Below are 20,916 nucleotides of genomic sequence, written 5' to 3' on the forward strand. Positions count from 1 at the left end.
GACAGAAGGTAACAGAGTTTTGGCTAAGAGAAGAGGAGGCTAGAGATGGGGAAAGTTGATGTAATTATTTTTGGCAGGAGTTAGAACCAAAGCAGCAGGAGAGTAAGTTTTAAGACTCTCTGGCAAAGCAACTTTCTAATCTGTCACTGAACATGTGTAAAAAAGTGATTAGTAGGTCTCTATATTTATCATGATTACTCACAAATATGTAATTTACATAATATATACAGCACATTAAGTACTATGTCACCTTATATAATGTGCATATGCATAGTATATATATGCATGTTATATAATGCCAGTCTGGAGGCTCTGTAAGGTTCTGCCAAGTATTTCCTAATTTATTTGGCAATTTAACGTATTTTTTTCCATCTGTAGAATGAACTCTCTTGAGAGGAGTTGGTCTGTGACCTGAATATAATCATCCTACAAATTCTGTCTCTATTCCCAACTCACTGGGGAAACCCCATGAAAACCACACCACACTGAACCACAGTTCCTAACCCATCAGCCCGGCAACAAGGTGCACCAAAGGTTTCCGGTTTCATTGTTTTTATTGCTAGTGGGGGTGGAAGCATGAAGGCAGGTGAGAACAAGTCTGCAGCGTGAAAAGAATCTGAGCAGGATAAGACATAAGGGACCAGGCTCTCCCTTGACCGTGTAGCTTTAAGAAGCTACTAAACACCAGTAAGCCCCATTCTTCTCTGTAGGGTGGAAATAATAATACTTTGTTGGTTAACCATAGAGCTTGGTGTGGGGTCACTTGGATGATGCACTTCACAATAAGAAACCACAGCCACGGTGTTTAAAAGATGATTTGTAAGATAAGATTAAACAACAACACAGGACTTACTGAGATTACCAAATCAGCAGTGCAATGCCACGAAGTTTTATACTCTGTGCCTCTCAAGTAACATTTAACCTCTGCAGGGCCCCACCGAGAGACTTGTGAGTCTCTGGGAATCTGTTCCACCCACTGATGGTACTATCTCAACATCTGTGACCTTAGGAGATCAGAGCTGAAACATATACAAACATTTCTGTAAAATTTTTAGAATCAGTGACCTTGAAGTTGAACCTGCCTCAAGTTTCTGAATCAAGTGCCTTCCAAAGTAGTACTTGCTGTTGTCACTTGGGAGCTGGTTGGCCACATCTCCAAGCATCCCACCAGTATGCTCTTTATGTGGCCTGAGGTTTCCCTTGTTCAGTAGAAGCATGTTTGTTGAACAGGAGGGTCCCAAGTCTCAGCCCTGGATTCTAGATAAGTGCTTCCTTCAGAGGTGGGCTCAATTTGTACAGGCTCTTTACATTCCCTTCCTTGTCTATGGAAAGATTGGAGGCAGCTCAGTGATGTCAACTGGGCCTGAATTTTCTCTTGAGAGATTTGAGAGAGAAATGAAGGTCCAGGTGAGCCAGGAGGCTGAGGCATTGGTTGCTTTCTACCAATGACGCTATGTAGAGTTGCCCTCCAGAGAGAGGAAGATGCTGGTACCAGCTAACTGAAGCCCACTGAGCATGATCAAGACTGTTCTATCCTGGTTGGCAACATCTCACAGAAGTCACATATGCAGCCAGGAATGTATCCGAGGCAAGAAGATCTGGTGACCATGATGAGGTGACATGGTAGTTCAATCAACTGACCTGTCTGGTGCCTCCAACATCAGGCCAACTTCTCTCCACGTAGGACAAGCCATAAAGAACTTGGAAGTTAGCCTAATTCTCCACCTCCCATATTATCCCATATTCCATGTGGGCTTGGTCCATCCACGCACAGGCTATAGGATAGCTCCTCCCTGGGAACCTGGATCCAAGGGCAACCAATCCTCAGTGACGAGAAAAAACCTTCTTCCCAGAAGTGGGTTCTTCTGTCTATTAACGACCTTCTTAACATTTACAGTCAAACCTCCTTATCCATGATACAACAGAGAGGTCTTTTAACTTTTCCACAACTCAGTTTCCTTATCAACCAATGGGGGAATGAGGCTTGAACATCACATGTTTCATGGCTGCTCCCTGAATGTAGATAATTCTCATAAACCTTGAAACCAGCCAGAGAAATGTGTCTCTACAAGCAAACGACAGTGGGAGAGTAAGGGCCTTCTCTTTTTCTTTCCCATGTTCTGTTCCCACACTATGTTTATTTCTAATCAGGAGAAGTCCGGCAGTAAATAAATATTTATATATTATATATAAACATATACGCTACATAGGTACATATAGAAGACCATCAGAAGGCTCTTCTGCCACACTGTGAGAGTGGGGTGTGCAAACAGGGAATCCCCTGACAGACTGTCTCCTGGTTTTCCCGTCAAAGCTCCCCTCCCCCCCTCCCCCTATCGTCTCTGCCACCAGGGCTTGGGATTCAAAGCAACACACTTTGGCTTGTATGGTAGTGAGGAGTGAGGAGTACTGGGAGTGGGTTTTTTTTTCTCTTTCTTTCCTTTTTACACAATATTATGACATCAAGTTTGAAAAATAAAGTCCACTTTCTCAGCTCTTCCTCCCAAGTATTCATAGGAACTATGAAAATAAATACCACATCTAAAGTATGCTGCCCGGGCAGCCTTGTTTGCTCTCTAAGCAAAACAGACACCAAGAGATGCTTCAGGAAGCGAACAAGTACCCATGGACAGCAGAGGGAACCAAGAATGGAAACAGCTTTCCACAGCTTCTTGGCTTTCCTCTCCAAGTTAAGGGAGGAGCTGTTGCTTGAAGGACAGCAAAGAAACCATCCTGTGCTCACCGAGCCCTGCCAAGGATTCTGCTTGGAGAGCTGTAGGCTGTTTTGTTTTTGTACAGAAGGACTTTTGTGCAAGTTTTCTGGGTTGGAGCTCTTTCCCTTGACCACATCCGATCTCGCTGTAGGCAGGAAACCTACAGCCTGGAGCCTTACGAGAGTATGGCGAAGAAAAGGGGAGATTTCTCCTTCAGGCTCAAAGTCTACCCCAAGCCTGTGGGAATGTGAAAGTTGCTGTGTGAGCCAACCCATCTTCGTGGGCCCTGAGTCCATTCAGAATATTTCATGGGTATTGGCTCTGTTAAGAGTGGATCCATTTTCAAAATAGGTAGACTGCATGGCAGGATTACACTTTCCTCTGGAAGGTGGCTTTGCTTCCTCTGGTTACAGGTGTGTGTGTGTGTGTGTGTGTGTGTGTGTGTGTTCTTCTTTCCTTTCTCGGTAGAGCTGGTGTTTGGCATATTGTTTAGTCTTTTGAACGGCTTTTCCTCCTCAGAGAAAAGAAGCTGCTCTTCTGGGGAGGCCCCATCATCATAGGTGCCTGGTTTTTGTGAGTGATTTTAATCTGAAAGAGGAAACAGAGATCAATTAGTGGTAACACACAGTCTAGTAACTTCGGACAGAGTGAGTTGCAGAGCAGAAAGAAGGCCAGTTTGGGCTCAAAAGAGCCCCATGCAGAAGGACAACTGTCCTTGAACAGTTTCAAAATTGGCAACTTGACCCTGACTGGGCCTGGAGTTTGGCACTGCTGGAAGCGAGGGGCGGAAACACGGGGAGAGACAGGTGTGAGCTTCCCACGTGGGAATCAGCTCGCACCTGTCTTGTGTCCTTGCTATTCATAGACTGTCAGAATGTCACAGCCAGAGGAAACCTCAGGAACCTTCCCCATTTACCACTCTGTAGGATGGATAAGGAAGAGGAGCCCAGAGCTCTGTCAGGCACGTATCTTAGTCAGAGGTAACATGGTGGGGTGGGGGCATAGCTCGTCATGCTCCCAGCCCCGATTCCAGTCCAGGCAGCAGACATATGTCAACTAGCTGACCTGGAGGTTTGAGTGTAACCTCTGGCCAAGAACCCTCATTGGACAGTTTCCAAAAGATTCCCTTAGATGTATCCCTTCTTCTTAGACTCTAAGTCAACCCTATTTTCTTGGATAAGTTTTTGTTATTTATATATTTATGTTTAAGATTTTTGACTTTATCCTGTAAACTTTCCATTAATTATATACATGGTTTCAAAATGCTTAATCCCTACTTGAATGTGGCCTGGTGATGCTCCCACACCATTATCCAAATTATCATTCCGTTGACATTAATCAAGTATGATAGATTTCAGAGTGGGCGGTCTGTAGGAGAACAGGAAGTACTTAGGATTCAAAGACTTGGGTGTGGGACCGTGTACTTCTATTTCCTTGGTTCAGAACTGTGGACAAATAATTCATCATTCAGAGAACAGTGCTTGTCAGACTTCAAAGTGAGGGTAACATTGATACAATTTCTTTACACAGAGATCACGTGACATACTGTCAATGAAACCCCACTGTAAACTGTAACACAAAAGGAAACAGCTAGGTTTATACTGGAGAGAAAGAGAGCAGATGTTAAAGGAAACAGAACCCAGAAGTCTATCTCTCTAAGAACCTAACTTCTGTAGATTTTGCCATATTATTGAAAGTGACTGCATGGCCACAGAGAAAAAGGAGAATTACTGAAGAGAAAACCCATCATCTACTACAAATTAATGTACGATTAGCCATGGGGTCTAAAAAACACAAGTAAGAAGCAAGGAAGGCCAGAGGAGAACAGGGAGGCCCTTTACGATCTGAAGGTGAGGAAAAGGAGAAAGAGGGGCTTGTGGCACAGGAACTGTGTATGAGCAGGCTGAGCTGAGAGCACAGGATGAGGGATGAGCAAGACTGGACTTTTGGCTGATACAGGGCTTTCAAAGGGAATGATGAGACTGGGTTCCTGGGAGGGAATCAGAACCCCAGAACATGGCTAAAGAACAAGAGGAGAAAAGGGCTAGGGTAATTATTAACAGCTGTCAGCAGAGCAAGCTGGAGTGGGGATGGTTGGCCATGAGGGCTCTTCTGTGAGTCAGGCTCACAGCTTTAAGGAAGCAAAAGATCCTAAACCATCAGGCTATCTGATTGGAGCTGAAATGACTGTCCCGTTGGCTTTCAGCCTGGAGACGGTGAAGAGAATGGATCAAGAATCCATCAAACCTCATTCCATGTTGTGCACCATATTGCAGCTGTTCCGTTTGCCTAGCATAGATGGAGGTGAGCCTTGGATGGGGACTCTGACTGTGCTGCTCCATGGCCTGGCAATCCAGCATGTTAGAATGGTAGAGATTTGTGACACAGGCTTTGGGATAAATCTCTCTCTCCTGAGCTCACATACCGGTTTGAGGAAGACTTCTGCCTCCTCACTTTGATATCCTTGAACCAATCAGATGCTTGCCAGGAGAATGTGCTGGGGAAGAGGAACCAGCCCAGAGAAAAAAAGCATTTTCCCAGTATTCGAAATGGCCATGTTTGAGGAAGTGGGTGGCAGCTGTGTGACAGGTACATTATGATAGAAGGTCCTTGTCTCTTTCCTTTTCTCTCTCTGCCTCTAACTGAACTAAGGACTTTTCTGTTAGCACCCCCAAAGCTAACAAAATAAAACTCAAATCTGTTTTTCAACTTTGTTTGTTTGTTTGTTTGTTTAAGACAGACTCACTGTGTAGCCCTGGCTGTCCTAGATCCATGGCCTCAAATCCATGGTGGTCCTCCTCCATCCTGAGAGCTGGGATTCTAAGTGGTCTCTTTAATTTAAACAAATGTAGGGTAGGTGTTTGGAATGCCTCTTTTACATGATAATTTGACCATGTTTGAGGATTTTACTACTACAGGTAACTGAGAGACATATGAAATCATATTCTCATTTTGAGTAAAAAAGATAGCAGACTTTTATCCCTATGTTAGGAGGGTGTATGTTTAAAGTAGTCAAGAGTCCACTAGGGAGATAGTTTGATGGAGGGAGGCCCATGTTTTCAACCCTGACGTTAGCTACATTTCTGTAGTTAAAGCTCAAACTAAATTCCCTTGGTAAATGGGCTGGAAATTCAGTCTCTGTGACTCACAAGAAGACAGACAGAGATGGGCTCCACTGTGAAGGGTTCTGTGTTCCATCACACAGAGAATTGATCCAGTATTCCTGTCACAGTTCCAAGTTCATGAGACTACCACAGTGTGCGATTTCTCCTTTAACGGAGCAAAATTCTAAGTCTCACTCATGTTAGAGATTGGCTTTACAGCCCCAGTTCCTGAAAAACCATCACATTTTATGATTTCAAATGAAACAATGAACCTTGGGAGTCCATTCTGGATCTTTCCATCTAAGAGCAAATGGAGTATGAACCGCTGTAACTCACAAGGGAGGCATCCCAGGCCTGCCTTGGTCAGCTGGAGAGTGGAAGAGCATAGACCTGAAAAGTCTGACATGGTCTCTGCGACATTCGAGACGTTAACGTAATTTTCCTTCTTAAAGTAATCATAGAAGGGGGTGGGGGCTGTCAGAGTTTGTATGATCATTTTTTAAAACCTTAGATATTTCTCAGTTCTCCAAGATCTTGAAATCCTCTCAGAAGAGTTTCTTAGCTTGAGAGGCCTTTGAGACAGGGACCATCAATGATCAACTTGGCAGAATCTAGAATCAAGTGTCCCGATTATGTTAAGGAGGCCAGACCTGCACAGCGTGTGGGGGATGGGGGTGGGCAGGGCACCACAGCCTGGCTGGAATCCTGGACTGTGTGAACAGAGAAAGAAAACTGAGCAGAGCAGCTCTCCTCCTGACTGTAGGTGCTGTGTGAACCAGAATAAACCCATTCTCCCTGAAGGTGATTTCCTTAAAAATATTTCATAGTAACAAAAAACGAACTAAGACAGGCTTCAGAGAGGCAAGCCAGAGTAAGCATAGTGAAGCTTACTGATGTGTGGGAAGTTTAATTTCATCGTAGGTCTCAAGCTTTGGCCCCTGAACCTGCAGCAAAAACCATCTCTCTGGAATTTGTCAGAAAGTCCAGTTCTTTGGTACCAAGACCTACTCAGTTAGAGCTCCGAGAGCTGTTCCAGTCATGTGAATCTTAGTCCCCATCCCAGTGATTCACGCATGCACTCAAGGCTGAAGAAGTGTGGTTGTTTTAACTTACTGATTTAGCTCTTATCCTGGTTTAGGAGGAGACCCTTCTTAAAGTTTGCTTTTTTTGAGAGGGAGTCCCATGCATCCAAGGCTAGCCTCGAACCCATTATGTAGCTGACAATTACCTTAAACTTGTGATCCTCCTGCCTCCACATCCCCAGTGCTGGGATTATAATGTGAGCAATGAAACCACCTAACTGGTAGTGAAGCATGAGATGCCATTTTACAGCACTGGGTAAGGCAAATGTTCTTAATAAATACATATTTTATGTGTGTGTATATGACTGTGGTGGTTTGAATATGCTTGGCCCATGGCAAGTAGCAGTATTAGGAGGTGTGGCCCTGCTGGAGGAAGTGTGTCACTGTGTAGATAGGCTTTGAGATCTCCTCCTATGCTTGGGCTCCACCCAGTACAGATGCAACCCTCCTCCTGGCTGCCTGCAGAGGAGACTCTCTTGCTGCTGCCTTGGGATCAAGATGGAGAACTCAGCTCCTTTACCAGCATGATGTCTGCCCGGATGAAGCCATGTTGAGAATGGACTGAACCTCTGAAACTATAAGCCAGCCCCAATTAAATGTTGTCCTTGTAAGAGTTGCCTTGATCATGGTGTCTCTTCACAGCAACAAAACCCTAACTAAGACCATGTTTCTCTATATAAACAGATACCTGTTCATTTTTAAGAACTTACAAAACAACAGTTTAAAAATCACACAGATAACAACTTATTTTCTTGGTATACTTCTTTAGTTTATTTATTCACTTGCATGTTTTAACTAAAATTGAAATCAGTCTCTAAATCTACTGTGCTTTGATATTATTTTGTCAGTGCTTTAATGTCAATATTTAATTTAGAATTAAAATTTACCCTTTAACTAATTAATTGATCTTAGTGCTGGACAATGAGTTTGGGCCTTGCATATGTTAGGAAAACATTTGCCCACTGCACTACACTCCCACCCTTAAGATTTTATGAAATTATATTTCCAGCGTCTAAAAATTATTCCATTCGGTGAATGTCATGTATGTATTTAAAACTTTTCAAGAGATGGTCCAGTGATATGAACATTTGCTGCATTTGTAGAGGACCTGGGTTCAGTTTTCTATGCCCACGTGGCTGCCCACAACTCTCTGTAACTCCAGTTCCAGGTGACTTGGTATTATTTCCTGCCTTCTGAAGGCACCAGGCATGCACACAGTGCACATACATACATGCACGTGAAACACTAAAACCCATCAATTCAATTTTTTTACCTTCAACTAAAGGTTGAATTTTCATGAAAATTCTACTTTTTGTTAGGCTGCATGAAGTAGAAGTTGCTATTCTTAGACATTTGTGTCTATATTTTTAAGACTTATTTTAATTGTATGTTTATGAGTGTTTTGGCTGTGTGTCTGCATGCCATGTGCATGTAGAACCCACAGAAGCACATAGAAGGCACTAGATCTCCAGGAACTGCAGTTTTAGATGGTTGGATGTCACCCCGTGGGTGCTGAGAACCAAGCCTGAGTCCACTACATACAGCAAGCGCTCTTAGCTACTAAGCCAGTCATGATTCTTCCTGACACGTGGTTCAAGATACATTCCAGAAAAGCTGACAGGTTGTCTAGATCAGGTTGGCATATGGAAGAGTATCTTGATAAACAGAGCTGGGAAGCCCCGTCCACTGTGGGTGGCACCATTCCCCAGGCCAGGGATCTTGGCAAGTTGAGCACTAGTCGGCATACCTTCTTCTCTTGACTGCAGACATAGTGTAACCACTTCACTTGGGCTCCTGCCTCTGTGACTTCCCCACTAGGATAGGACTGTAACCTGGAACTGTGAGCTGAATTAAACTCTCTCTCCCTTAAGTTGCTCTTGTCAGGGTGTTTTATCACCAAAACAGGAAAAGAAAGTAAGAAGGTATGCATATTCAGTATCTAAAACTGTTTATATCTTATACGTATCTTCATTCATTGCCTACAATTCAGCTGTATATCTTATAATTTGTTGCTATTTTTATATATTTTTTTCTAGTAGATTCATTGAATTGGTTACTGCTGGTATATAGGAAAGTTATTATTTTAGTCTACTTTCCTATAGGACTTGGCTGAAATAATTTATTTTATGAGGTTTTCCACTGATTTCTTGAGCTTTCTGTGGTCACACTCCCTAGCAATAATGACAATTCTGATTATTTCCCAAATATTTATATTTATTTTATATTTATCATAGATTGTATTGCAAATATTTATATTTATTTTATATTGATCATAGATTGCATTGACTAGAACTGCTAAGCAGTATTAACATTTACTTCTTGTCAATGAATTTAATGGGAAGTTTTTGTAGTTAGTAAAAATATTTATTGGTTTGACAGAAAGTTTTTATTATTTTGAAGGAGTTTCTTTCTAGTTCTAGTATGCATGTATGCATGTATTTATTTTTGAGACAGAGTCTGCCTGTGTAGCCCTGTCTATTCTGGAACTTGTTCTGTGGGTCAGGCTGGTCCAAAATTCAAAGATCCTCTAGCCTCTGCCTCTAATGTGCTAGGACTAAAAGTGTGGGCCAAGATACTATCTAGCTAGTCCTAGAATTTTATGAATCTCTATTTTTAAAAAAATGTTACCAGGCATGACACCTCACCTCTTCAATCCCTGAATTTAGAAGGCAGGCAGATTTCAATGAGTTTGAAGCCAGCCTAGACTACGTAGCAGTTTCTGGGCCATCCATGGCTACACAGGGAGACCCTACTTCAAGACAAAACAAACAAACAAACAAACAAACAAACAAATGCTGGGCTGAAGAAATGCCTTATGTTCCTACAGAGGAGCCCAGTTCAGTGCCCAGCACCCATAAACAGCTCACAACCACCTGCAACTCCAGGCTCCCCAGGGGAGTCAATGCCCTCTTCTGGCCTGTGTGGGCACCTGCACTTACAAGCCTACATACACCTGCACATACCACCCACACTGCTCCCCACACACACTTAGAGTTAAAAGTAATCTTTCAAAAAAAAAATGTAATTGAATGCTTTTGGTCATCTATTTACATTATCATGCAAATTCTCTCTCTAAACCAATGAAAGCAGGTTTCCTTTTTCATTCCTAGAATGTGTCCTCACGTTTAAATGATTCTTTTGATACATTTTACTGACCTACCTATACTTTGGCTTGACTTTTCACACCATATTCTTTTCAAGTTGTATTGCTTCATAGTTTTCTATTTTTAGGTATAATTTTTCAGTCACTTTAGCTCTTTTGTGTTCATGGGGTATGTGTGTAAGAGGTAAAGTACACATATGTGGACAGATCTTTGTAGTGTATGTGCATGTGTGTACTCATGTCTGTGGAGGTCCAAGGTTGATATCAGTATTTTCTGTCACTCTCTATCCTATCTTTTTGAGACAGATTCTGTCACTGAGTCCATGGCTTACCATTTGGCTGGCTGGGCTGGTGGGAGAGTTCCAGGGATTCTTGTCTCTGATTCCCCAGCAATCGGGTTACAGACACACATTTTAATAGCAGGCTGTTATAAGATCCAAAACTCAGGTTGTGATGTTGTGTGGCATGCACTTTACTGAGTCCGTCCACCACCCTCATTATGATATGCCCATACATGTGTGTAATATACTTAATTACATTCACCCCACAATGCTCTCTTGTCCTCTCCCAGTTCCACAGATCTTCCAGCTAGTTTCCCTTCTACTTCTGTGCCTTTTGTTTGTTTGGACCACCGAGTCTAATTAGGACTCCTTACAGGGCATAGTGAGGAGTTATCTCCAGGAGCACAGGCAGCTTTCTATTAACTATGCACAATGTCTTGCCTTCCACTGGAAACTACTACCTGAATATTGATCCTCAGGGAGGGGTGGAGCCTTCTGAGCCCCCTCCCTGATACGTTCATTTGTTTTGAGGTCATTTTGTATGTAATTTCCTATTTCATTAATGGTTGGATTTTTTTTTCAAATTTTTCATTGATTAGAATAAAAATTACATATTATTTTATAATTAAATAATGCCATTACCTATATACCTTAAAAGGTTTTTTGTTTGTTTAGTTGGTTGTTTGGTTTTTTGCTTGTTTGTTTGGTTTTCGGTTTTTGGTTTTTCGAGACAGGGTTTCTCTGTGTAGCCCTGGCTGTCCTGGAACTCACTCTGTAGACCAGGCTGGCCGCGAACTCAGAAATCCCCCTGCCTCTGCCTCTGCCTCCTAAGTGCTGGGATTATAGGCGTGCGCCACCACTGCCTGGCCTACCTTAAAGTTTTATATTACACTTGTTAGATTTTTTTACACTTTAATCTTCCTTACACCAGCTTTTCTCTTCTACAATGAGATTTGCCTGGTTCAAAGAACCAGTCCTAGATTTTACTGTGTTTAAAATTATTTACTTTGTCTATTATTATTATTATTAGCATTATTATTATTATTCATTTGATTTCTTATACTTGGTAAAGGATAGTATTTAGCACCAGTGTATAAGATTTTATATAATGCATATATAAAATATAACATATAACATATATAATATTGCATATAACATATATAAAATATACATGTTATATATATGATGTATAACATATAAACTATAACATATATGTGTGTATAACATATAACATATTATATATATACATAGGCGTGTGTTTTAAGAAACATCTTCTAACTTGTAGCTGACTTGATACCTTCCCATTGCATTGTTGTCAGATTGTCCCTCTGTGTATGTGTGCTCTGTGGCTCTTGCTCTATGTCTAAGGATACTAGTTTTGGCAGATTCAGACCACACCAGAAACAAGCCTTGCTAAGACTTTGATTTGGGGTTTTAGCCTCCAGAAGGGCTAAAAAATATACTTCAGATGTTTAAATCACCAGTGTGGACTCACGGTGTGGTGGCATTGGCAGCTTATGCCTAATGCCCCAGCAGGCTGGAGGCAGAGGGCAGAGGGCGTAGGGCAGAAGCAAGACTATGAGCTTGTGGTCAACCTAAGCTATGCAGCAAGGCCTTGTTTCAAGAAAACCCCAAAGGCTGAACATCACTCAGTGGTAGAATGCTTGCCTTCCAGCCAGAGCTCAGTCCTCAGAGGGAAACCAAACCAATGGAAACCATTCCCTCCCAGATGGCCAATCTGGGATATTTGTTACATCCATACAGGCTAATGCCTCCTTACATATGAGTTTTTGGAGTTCACAGTATTTTTCAGAGCTTGCTGTAGTTTTTGAAGAGAAACCCTGAGGGAGGGTGTGCTGAGGATGTGGGAAGGACTTGCTTATTCAAAAATCAGTGTTTGCATTTAAATGAATGGCAACCCCTGTCTTCCGATATCACTTAGCCACATGGGAAAAGTATATGGTTTCTTCCATTTAAAAAAAACAACTTACTTTAATCATTTAAAAGTGTGTGTGTATGTGTGTGTGTGTGTACACATGTGTACACAAGTGTGCACATGAGCACATGAGTGTGGGTGGCCAAGGAAGCTGTTGAATTTGCTGGAAGTTAGAGTTGTAGACAGTCCTGAGCCACCTGACGTGGGCAGGGGTGGGGGGTGGGGGAGGGGAACCTGATTGGAGAGTCTTCTGTAAGAGCAGTGGCACTTGTGAATGCTGAACCATGACTATCATGTTCTGGCTGTCTCATTTTAGACACAGGACAAGACTAGATGTGTTTTTCTCAACCTAGATTCATCAGAGTCATAAGCAGTAGAGACTCCCTCCATCCTGCCTAATTCCAGGGATTCCTAGTTTTTGACATTGAGATGCAGCAATTTTATATCAAGTCAGTGTGTTCAAGGGGTAAAACCCAACTGCGCTTCTCACACTCTCCCCCAAGACTGGCTCACTTACCGTGCACTGTGGCTGCATCCAGGGCTCTCCATCTACTTGCATCGGCAGAAGCTTGTTAGTCCTAGAACCCCCAAACCAAAGAAACCACGGTGAGATGCTTAGAGTTGGAGAACCATCATCACTCCCACCACGGAGGAAGAAGTGGGCAGACGTCACTTGCTCACTTAGAGGGGCTCACAGAGACCACGGGAACTTCTAAAATATCATCTTCAACCCATCTCAGGAACTGGACGAGGCCGGTCTGGGGCCAGGCCTAGGGACCTAGTTACCCTAGGCATTTATTTCTCTGAATTCTGTCTTCAGACCTCACTTTGAGAAACTGTCATGGGTATACTGAGAGCCACAGCCACATGGAAAACTGGCCAGTAAACATGGCAGCCTCGCTGCTGAGCAGTCCCACTCAGCCCAGCGACCAGCCAGAGGGAAAGAGGCTCAGGCCGAGCTCCACTCTGGAGTAGGAAAAGGCCTACCCTCCTCCACTGAATGAGTGGTTGCAACATAGCCAAGAGTGAATGTCTCTAAGCTATAGAGGATATCATCATATGCGCTCAACTCCCAGAAGCAGGCTACTCTGGGTTTGTATGTACTGTGCCTTGATTGGAAAGTGACATATAGGGATCGTGATCCCAAGTGTAGAGGGAGAGGTTGAGGAGAAAGGGTTGCTCTCTTGCTTGCGAAAGGCTCCTTTGGCATGTGGGCTCTGTGAAACTCTAACTTGTCTTTCGATGCCTTGTAAGGAGGGCAGTCCTTTAGAGGCCTCTGGCCAAGGGCATGTGAACAGTCACCGGCCACTGGACAGGAAGCCCTTACCTGAGCTTGGCAGCTTCCCTGTTTTGAAAATTACAAAACAAGAGGGGAAGGCACTATTTCAATACAATAATTCTCTAGTGAATTCTGACTATATTTCACAATAAAAACAAGACATTTAATAATAAAAAACAAAAATGAGCAGAAAGGAGGCCTTTGCGTACTCATGGGTAGAGAAGTATCCGAGGTGTACTAGCAGGATGGGGCTTTTAACTTATCCCTCTGTTTCCATCTGGCAAGAGATCTGATGGCTGCTGGGAAAAACCTTCTGGATGCCTGACTTTTTAGATTCCTTGGCAGCCAGGATACTGTGTTCTCTGTGATCTATAAAAGCTAGGGCTGCGACTTTCTGTGGGCAAAGTGGCCCTGTCATTTTTAGAAATCTGGACGAGGGCTGCGGATGTCAATCTGGAAAACAAGGCTCCTACCATAGCAGTGGCTCTGAGAGAAAAGGGATATGGTGTTGGGAATACAAGAGACAGATAATCCAGAGATAGGATCTAACAAGGGGAATGTGGAACAGACCCTCAGGGAACCTCGGGATAGAGCTGGCCTAATGATGATGGATGGACCAAGAACATATTCCTCAACTGTGCTCGCACTGACACTTGCTCAGGGTTTCTGGGAGAAAAGATTCTTTAGTCAAATGCCTCTGGGAAACCCTTTTCCCCAGCATCCCCTCTAGAAGATCCCCCAGGCAAACCAACAGATATGATCTGTAACAAGGGAGAGAAGCAAAGGAATGAAGATTTCTCAAACAGCTAGGCTAGGTAAGAAGCTGAGAAAAAAAACCAAAAACAAAAAACCAAAAAAAAACCCAGGTACCTAGAAGGAACTAAAATTACAACACCCCCCCCCCCAGCTGGGCAGTGGTGGCACACGCCTTTAGTCCCAGCACTTGAGAAGCAGAGGCAGGTGAATTTCTGAGGTCGAGGCCAGCCTGGTCTACAGAGTGAGTTCCAGGACAGCCAGGGAACTGGCCAGGGTTACACAGGAAACCCTGTCTCAAAAAAACAAAAAAACAAAACAAACAAACAAAAAAAGACCCCCCACCACCACCACCAGACCCCACACTGTCCAGAACTGCAGTAGATGGCCAGGTCATCCATGTTCCAGAAGCCTGTTACCCTCTTGGTCAGTACAAGAAATTTGCTGATGTTAATGGTTTAGCGTCTGAAGACATGCAGGGTCTATCATCCACATACAGAAGAGCAGCTGCAACCCCTGGCATACATCGAATATTTTAAAAGTATAAAAAGAAAAGGATAAAGTATTGGACCTCTGGGACCCTGGACTTTATAGTATGCACTGTTTATCTCACCAGGTAATATTTAGAGGAGAGGCCCTCTGGTTGACGCTAGCATTGTACCCTGTTTAAATAATGCCAACACAACTCCTCTACCTGAGGCTCAGAGGTCATGGCAGAAGAGGGGGCAGAATGATTACAAAAGCCAGAGGGACAGGGATCTGCTATGGTGACTATATCTCTTGGAAATGACAGAGAGCTGCTCCTTCAACAAGGAGGACACCAATGGGCATGCTGATATGGATGGGTGTTGGGGGAAGCTCCTGGGGCATCAACCCTATACTAAGAACTACAGGCAACTAAGGAATTCTGAGAGCTGGAGAAATAGTCTTCCCTAGGGAAGAATGTATCAATTGCTTATCCAATACCAAATGGTTATCCCTGAAATCATAGACACATATGGTTATATGGGCTGAGCAAATATTTGGGGAAAATACATATACAACAACAATGAAAGAATATCATCAAAGTATTCTTTGTAACTACTGCCAAGCCTCTTTTCCCAACTTGCCTTAGCTGGAAATCTAAAGGTAACTTTCTAGTTATTTTGTTATCTGCCTGAATGTTCAAAGAGGTAGGGGAGACCCAGAAGATGCTGGGTAACAAGGAGACTTACCTAATGGTGACAGAGGAGCACTGGGCCAACCTCCTACCCGCACTCTTCAGGCCAGTGTAGATCTGTCCCATCTCCATGGCTCCCTCAAGACCCACCACTTCAAGGAGCTGGTCACTGAGGTCTGCAGAGTGAACAACAAAAATCATATACACTCATCTTTCTTACTCAGGATAGTCTGTCTAGAAGGTCTGGTCCCTGGATGGCCAACCCAGGTCTATCTGCATTCTCTCATCTCCCACCCAAGAGTGCTTTCATATACTGAGTCAGACACTTTCATCAAAATAAATAAATAAATAATGGATGGACCTTTTTGTGAGCAGACTCCAAGTTATACCTTTATTTATTTATTTTTTAAAAAAAGCTTTGGTTTAGAAGATTAATATGTATCCAGTGAATAGGCTGATATCAAGAAGCCCCTTCAAATCTAGACTATCATAAATGACAAATGCCAACAGAGCAGTTAGAGGCATATTAAGTTGAGACTAGGATAGGAATAAATGTTGAAGAGTCTGTAATCTGTTATTCTTAATGTCAGAGCAACATTTTAGCTCTGCCAATGACGACTGATAAGTAACCTCAAATTTGGCCCGTGCTTAGCTGCTGCTGAACCACCCTCCATAGACATCCTCAGGAAGTTTAAGGTCATCTTTCAGGATACTCCATCATAAGCCAAGCAAAGGAGAAGCATATTTCACCTACCTCAGACCATTGCGATCACAGTAGAAAATCAGGTAGAAACCCAAACCCCAGGCTCCGTGCTACAGGACCAATTGCCTACAGTGGTAGCAATGGCTTTTGGTTTCCAGCCTGGGAGGAATGATCCATTTTGTTTGGGTTTCTGCCTCCATTTACCACTGTGAGAATGATGGCAGGAGTAATGTTGGGTGCTGGGTCCAATGCTCACCTTAAAATGTCACTGTATAGTTAGAGCAGAAGCAAAATTAAGATGCAGAGTTTAAAGCAAAGTCTAGTCCCTTTGCTAACATGTTGAAGAAGAGTGAATTTTCTCAGATTGAGGCTAGCTACTACTATTCCATTCGAAGACACAAGTGAAAAAAACCTGTGAAGACTTTTTGTTGGTTTATCAAATGGCTTCTGTCCTCTACAGATGTGTTGTTTAACATTAGTGAGGAAATTCTTTGTTTAGAAGATGGCTGTTTAAAAAACACTCCATTGATGGCTGAACATGTCAACCCTGATGTCTAAACTGATGATCACCGAGAGTCATTGGCTGTCAAGAGACATACAAGCCAGATCATCTGTGAAAAGCCCACAGCCTCCCCTGTGCATCCATCCATACTCTATTCTCCTTAAGTTCACCTTTCTCTACATCCCTGAAAACATACTGTCTCCTTAAGCTCTCCATCTCTTTTAGACTTGGGACAAGGAGCCATAAAAGGGTAAGGTTTGTTTAGGACAATGCTCGGGGCTCTCTAAAGGAGTTTGGAGCTAATCAACAGTGAATGTCTAAACCTCCAGTCACTTAATTAGCTCCCTTACCACAGCAGGTTGAATAATCATTGCAGAGCCTTAGCTGCTTCTGCTGGTCTAATAATGTCTATGAAAATGGCATAGGCTATGGGAGGTTCAGGAGGCAGGGTGGGAGGAAGTAAGAGAAGAGGATGCAGATGATGAGGGAGGAGGAGGGAGAGAAATGTAATAGAGTACTTCTAGGGGTGGGAAGGCCAGGAGCATTGTGCTGTGATAGGAGAGGAGGGAAGGGAAGAGGAAGGAGTGGAGGGAAAGGAGGAAAGAGGAGGGGAGGAGGAGAAGGGAGGGGAAGGAAGGGGAGGGGTGGAGAGGGGGAGAGGGGGAGAGAGGAGAGAGGAGAGAGGAGAGAGGAGGCAAATTTTTTAGAAGTTATTCAGCACAGTGGCAGAAAGAGATGCCTTAGAAAATGTTGCACTTTATACCAGGCTTTGGTATCTGTCAGAGCTCAATGGCTCAGTGTTTTCCCTCCTTGAAACATGCCCTGGTAACAAAATGTTCTAAGGAGCAGGGGACTTAATAGACTCAAGTGTTTAAGCTTTACAATGTCTTGGTCTTTTAACAAATTTTCCTGTTGAATGGCTTTAAAGTTGTTATCACTTCCCACACAGCACCTCACAGCCATCACTTCCCACACAGTACCTTGCTTCCTGGCTCTGGAAGAGCTGTAATGAAGGCTGATCTCACCAGCAGGAGTGGGCAGGTGGGGGAGGGGCTGGCACAGATGTGGGACTGGGGAGACACATGTAGAAGAAGGGGGTAGGGGCTTATTATATTGTTATCTTACTTTTGAATATGTACTCTGCCTTCTCCAGTGGAACAAAGGTGGCTCCTTGTCCATCACCCTAGCCCTAAGCCTGACCCTGATCCCTGACTACAGGATTTAGCTGCTCTTGGCCCTTTCTACCATTGCCTAATTATGTTTCTGTCAATTTTCTAGAATATCTACTGAGAAAGGCTTAAAGAAATCTACTCTACATTCTTTCCTAAAGTAACTAAGCATCAAGGCCCTTCTTTTGTGTGATAACTATAAATAGCCCAAGGTTTTAGTTTTCTTTGTGTCACACTTAAAAAAAAAAAATCTGTCATCACCCAACTCCTCTTTTCTTTCTCCGCCCCAGAGATACTTATGTATACATTAAGTTTGGTACTAAGATGAAAGAGAACAGAATGTAAGGCAGTGTCTAGGCACAAACAACAGTGAATGTTTAGAGTCTGTGTTTAGAACACAGAATCCAGAATTGGGACATCTGGTATACCAGGTGTCTGTTTTACCTTGAGTACCAATGATTCAGAGAGCGTTTGGCAATCGTGTCATGTTCATATTTTCTTTTATACTCCTCTACTCATTAATGTTTAAGATAGAATGTCTATGCACCTTAGTTAAGCAGGATTTATTCACTCATTCACAGAATTGACTTGCGTTAGCAACAAAGTTCTAGGCACTGTGTTAGGAACTGGCAATACAAAGTGTTCTATTGCCAAAGGAGTCTTGTTAGGAAGGAAAAACAAAATGGGGTGAAGAAAATGCTCAGATTGAACTGTGAGGTCAGGGATGTGTGGGAAGCTGGTGCTGAGTGGATAAGTTGAAAGAGATTGGTATCAAGAACATTTTTGAAGATAGCCGAATGTTAAGTTGGTTTTCTGGGTTGGGAGGAGGAAGACAGGAGAATATATCAGGGACAGAGATGGTCATATACAGGGTTGACAGGGCACAGGACAGAGGGAAAAGTTAATTTTTCTCTAAAGAGAATTATTATTTAGAGACTTGTGTCTAAAATGAGGCATGAGTTTGTGTAGTCATGTGTAGGCATGTGTTTGCCAGTCAGGCCTACCAGCACTGCCCTTACTATTCCTGGGTCACAAGGCTTTGTGCACAGGGTACACCTAACATTAGCATTCTGGAAACAAAGGGAGACGTGGGGTTGGAAAATGGAGAGGGGAGAATGTAGGGCAGCAAGGACAACATCAGTTCCAACCTGTTCAGCCTCTGGCATTCAGTTTTATAAATGCCTATCTGATCAGGTCACCGCCAGACTCTCAGTCCTTGGTGGCATCAAGCAAACCATCAAGGGCTTAGTAAAAGAAGATGCAGTATATGTTCTTCACAATCGAGATGTTACCAGGAGAACAGATTTTGAAATATAATTTAAAAATTATATTTTCAAATATAATTTTTGAAAATAATTTGCCTAGTGTAATAAGTCTGAAAGTTTTACATTGCTGCTTTTGCTCCTCTTTTGGGATTGTATGAGAAATCATGGACAGAACCCAAGTCCATGAAAACACATGCACTATAGCATCACTTATAAAAAATAACCCCACTACCACGTTTCTTCCTGCACAGGAGCAGTCAAACAATCTGGTATGGCATCTACATGATGGAAAATTCTGTTTCCATTAAAATATTTGCAGGCCAAGTATATGTGTGCACATATATACATATGTATATATATATACAGGATCATACTCATAATCCCAGCACTTAGGAGGCTGGAGGAGGAAGTCAAGGCCAGCCTGGACTACAAAGTGGGATCCAGACAAGCCTGAGCTACTATGTGAGACCTTGTTTTAAAATGGCAACATGCATATTTAATCATCATAAATATGTTTATATGGTGATTAATTATGATGTCAATATATGAGTTTACTTAGGTAGCATGTTCTCAACTAGGTAAGGCAATGCATATAAGAAAAGAAAAAATCTCAGTAAAATCTTAAGAATGGTGAAACCTGGACAATTAAATTAATGTTAATTCTCTTTCTTCTTTATGCTTTTCTAAGTGTTTCTTTAAATATATAGTTGTATTATAACCAAAAGGTAACGTTTTAAAAGCCCATTAACTGCTACTTATGATAACATTAGTTCCAGAAGGTTCTCTGGGGTGCTCTGCCTTTAGTTTGATTTATAGAGTCCTCAAGGTCTTCCTCACACATACAACCAGAGAAAGGATGGGGTTGAGTCTACTGTTGGCAGACTACAAATGCAGCTGCTATACTGCTCTGGCTGAGATGGATGTGGAAAGAGGTAAAGGAATGACAAGAAAAGAGGCACATAAGAGATATGGGAAGTTAGAGCAGAGGTGTTGTGAGACACTGGAGTAACATGTGGGTGGGTGGGTGCTGTGAGCGGACAGGATCAGTGGCTGATTCCCTGTGGCCTCAGGAATGAGCAGCTGAAGAACAACAGTGAGAAAAATGAAGAGAGTGTAGCTAGGCCAGCGGTTGCCAAACTTTGCTGTATGGGGGGCTTTCATGAGCACTAGGGCCCAGTCGTGCCTTCTATCCGTTAAAATGCACAGACATGCACACCAGGCGTCACATTTATTCTGGAACTTCTCAGTGATTCCAAAGTGCACTGCAGTTTGCTATCCACTTAGCTAAGTTTTTGTCGCCCTTGGCCAGTGATTCCCAGAGTGTTGTCTTGGACCAGCAGTCTTTTCATTACTTGGGAACTTGTGAGAAATGCAAATCCTTGGGCCGCACCTCGGAGCCGTGAAATCAGACATCCTGGAGGGTGAGCCTAGCAGACTATGTTCTAACAAGCCCTCTGGAAGATTCCTAGACACATTCAAGTTTGAGAAGCTGAGCCTGAGGTGATAAAAGTTCCCACAGGAGTTCAGGGGAAGAAGAGAAGCAAGTTTCTTCCTGACTGCTTTGATCTCCAACTTTCTCCAGTGAAAATTAGGGATGGTAATGTTCACCCTGAAGTGTGTGAAAGTGCCCGGCTGAGCACTGGTGCTACAATGGGACTGTTTTTCTCCTCCCCACAACTCCTAAGCATTTACCTGTCTGGCCTCTTAGCGCTGTTCACATATTAGACCTCAGACTAGCATATCAGACTGCGCTCCCCGCTGTCTCTTACCTCCATGCAGAGGCCACAAACCAAGACACGCATTGGACGAAGAGAGCATCCCACTCTGTCTTCTGCCTCTACTCTTCCCACATTTTATCTCAACACT

The 20,916-nt window shown here is 43.0% G+C and overlaps 1 protein-coding gene across 3 annotated transcripts in view; it reads right to left on the reverse strand.

The window, feature by feature from the left end:
* Positions 1–535: 535 nt before the first annotated feature.
* Positions 536–20,916, reverse strand: part of Dgkg (diacylglycerol kinase gamma) — a 187,292-nt gene continuing 166,911 nt past the window's right edge. For all 3 annotated transcript variants that reach the window (XM_031363514.1, XM_031363513.1, XM_031363515.1), the window contains 3 exons: positions 15,467–15,587; positions 12,738–12,798; positions 536–3,302 (listed from right to left, as the gene is read on the reverse strand). In XM_031363514.1, the coding sequence (XP_031219374.1) occupies positions 3,204–3,302; positions 12,738–12,798; positions 15,467–15,587 (281 nt within the window). In that variant the 3' untranslated portion in view covers positions 536–3,203. The remainder of the gene's footprint in view (positions 3,303–12,737; positions 12,799–15,466; positions 15,588–20,916) is intronic.

Source organism: Mastomys coucha, unplaced genomic scaffold (assembly GCF_008632895.1).
Source record: "Mastomys coucha isolate ucsf_1 unplaced genomic scaffold, UCSF_Mcou_1 pScaffold12, whole genome shotgun sequence".
Lineage (NCBI taxonomy): Eukaryota > Metazoa > Chordata > Mammalia > Rodentia > Muridae > Mastomys > Mastomys coucha.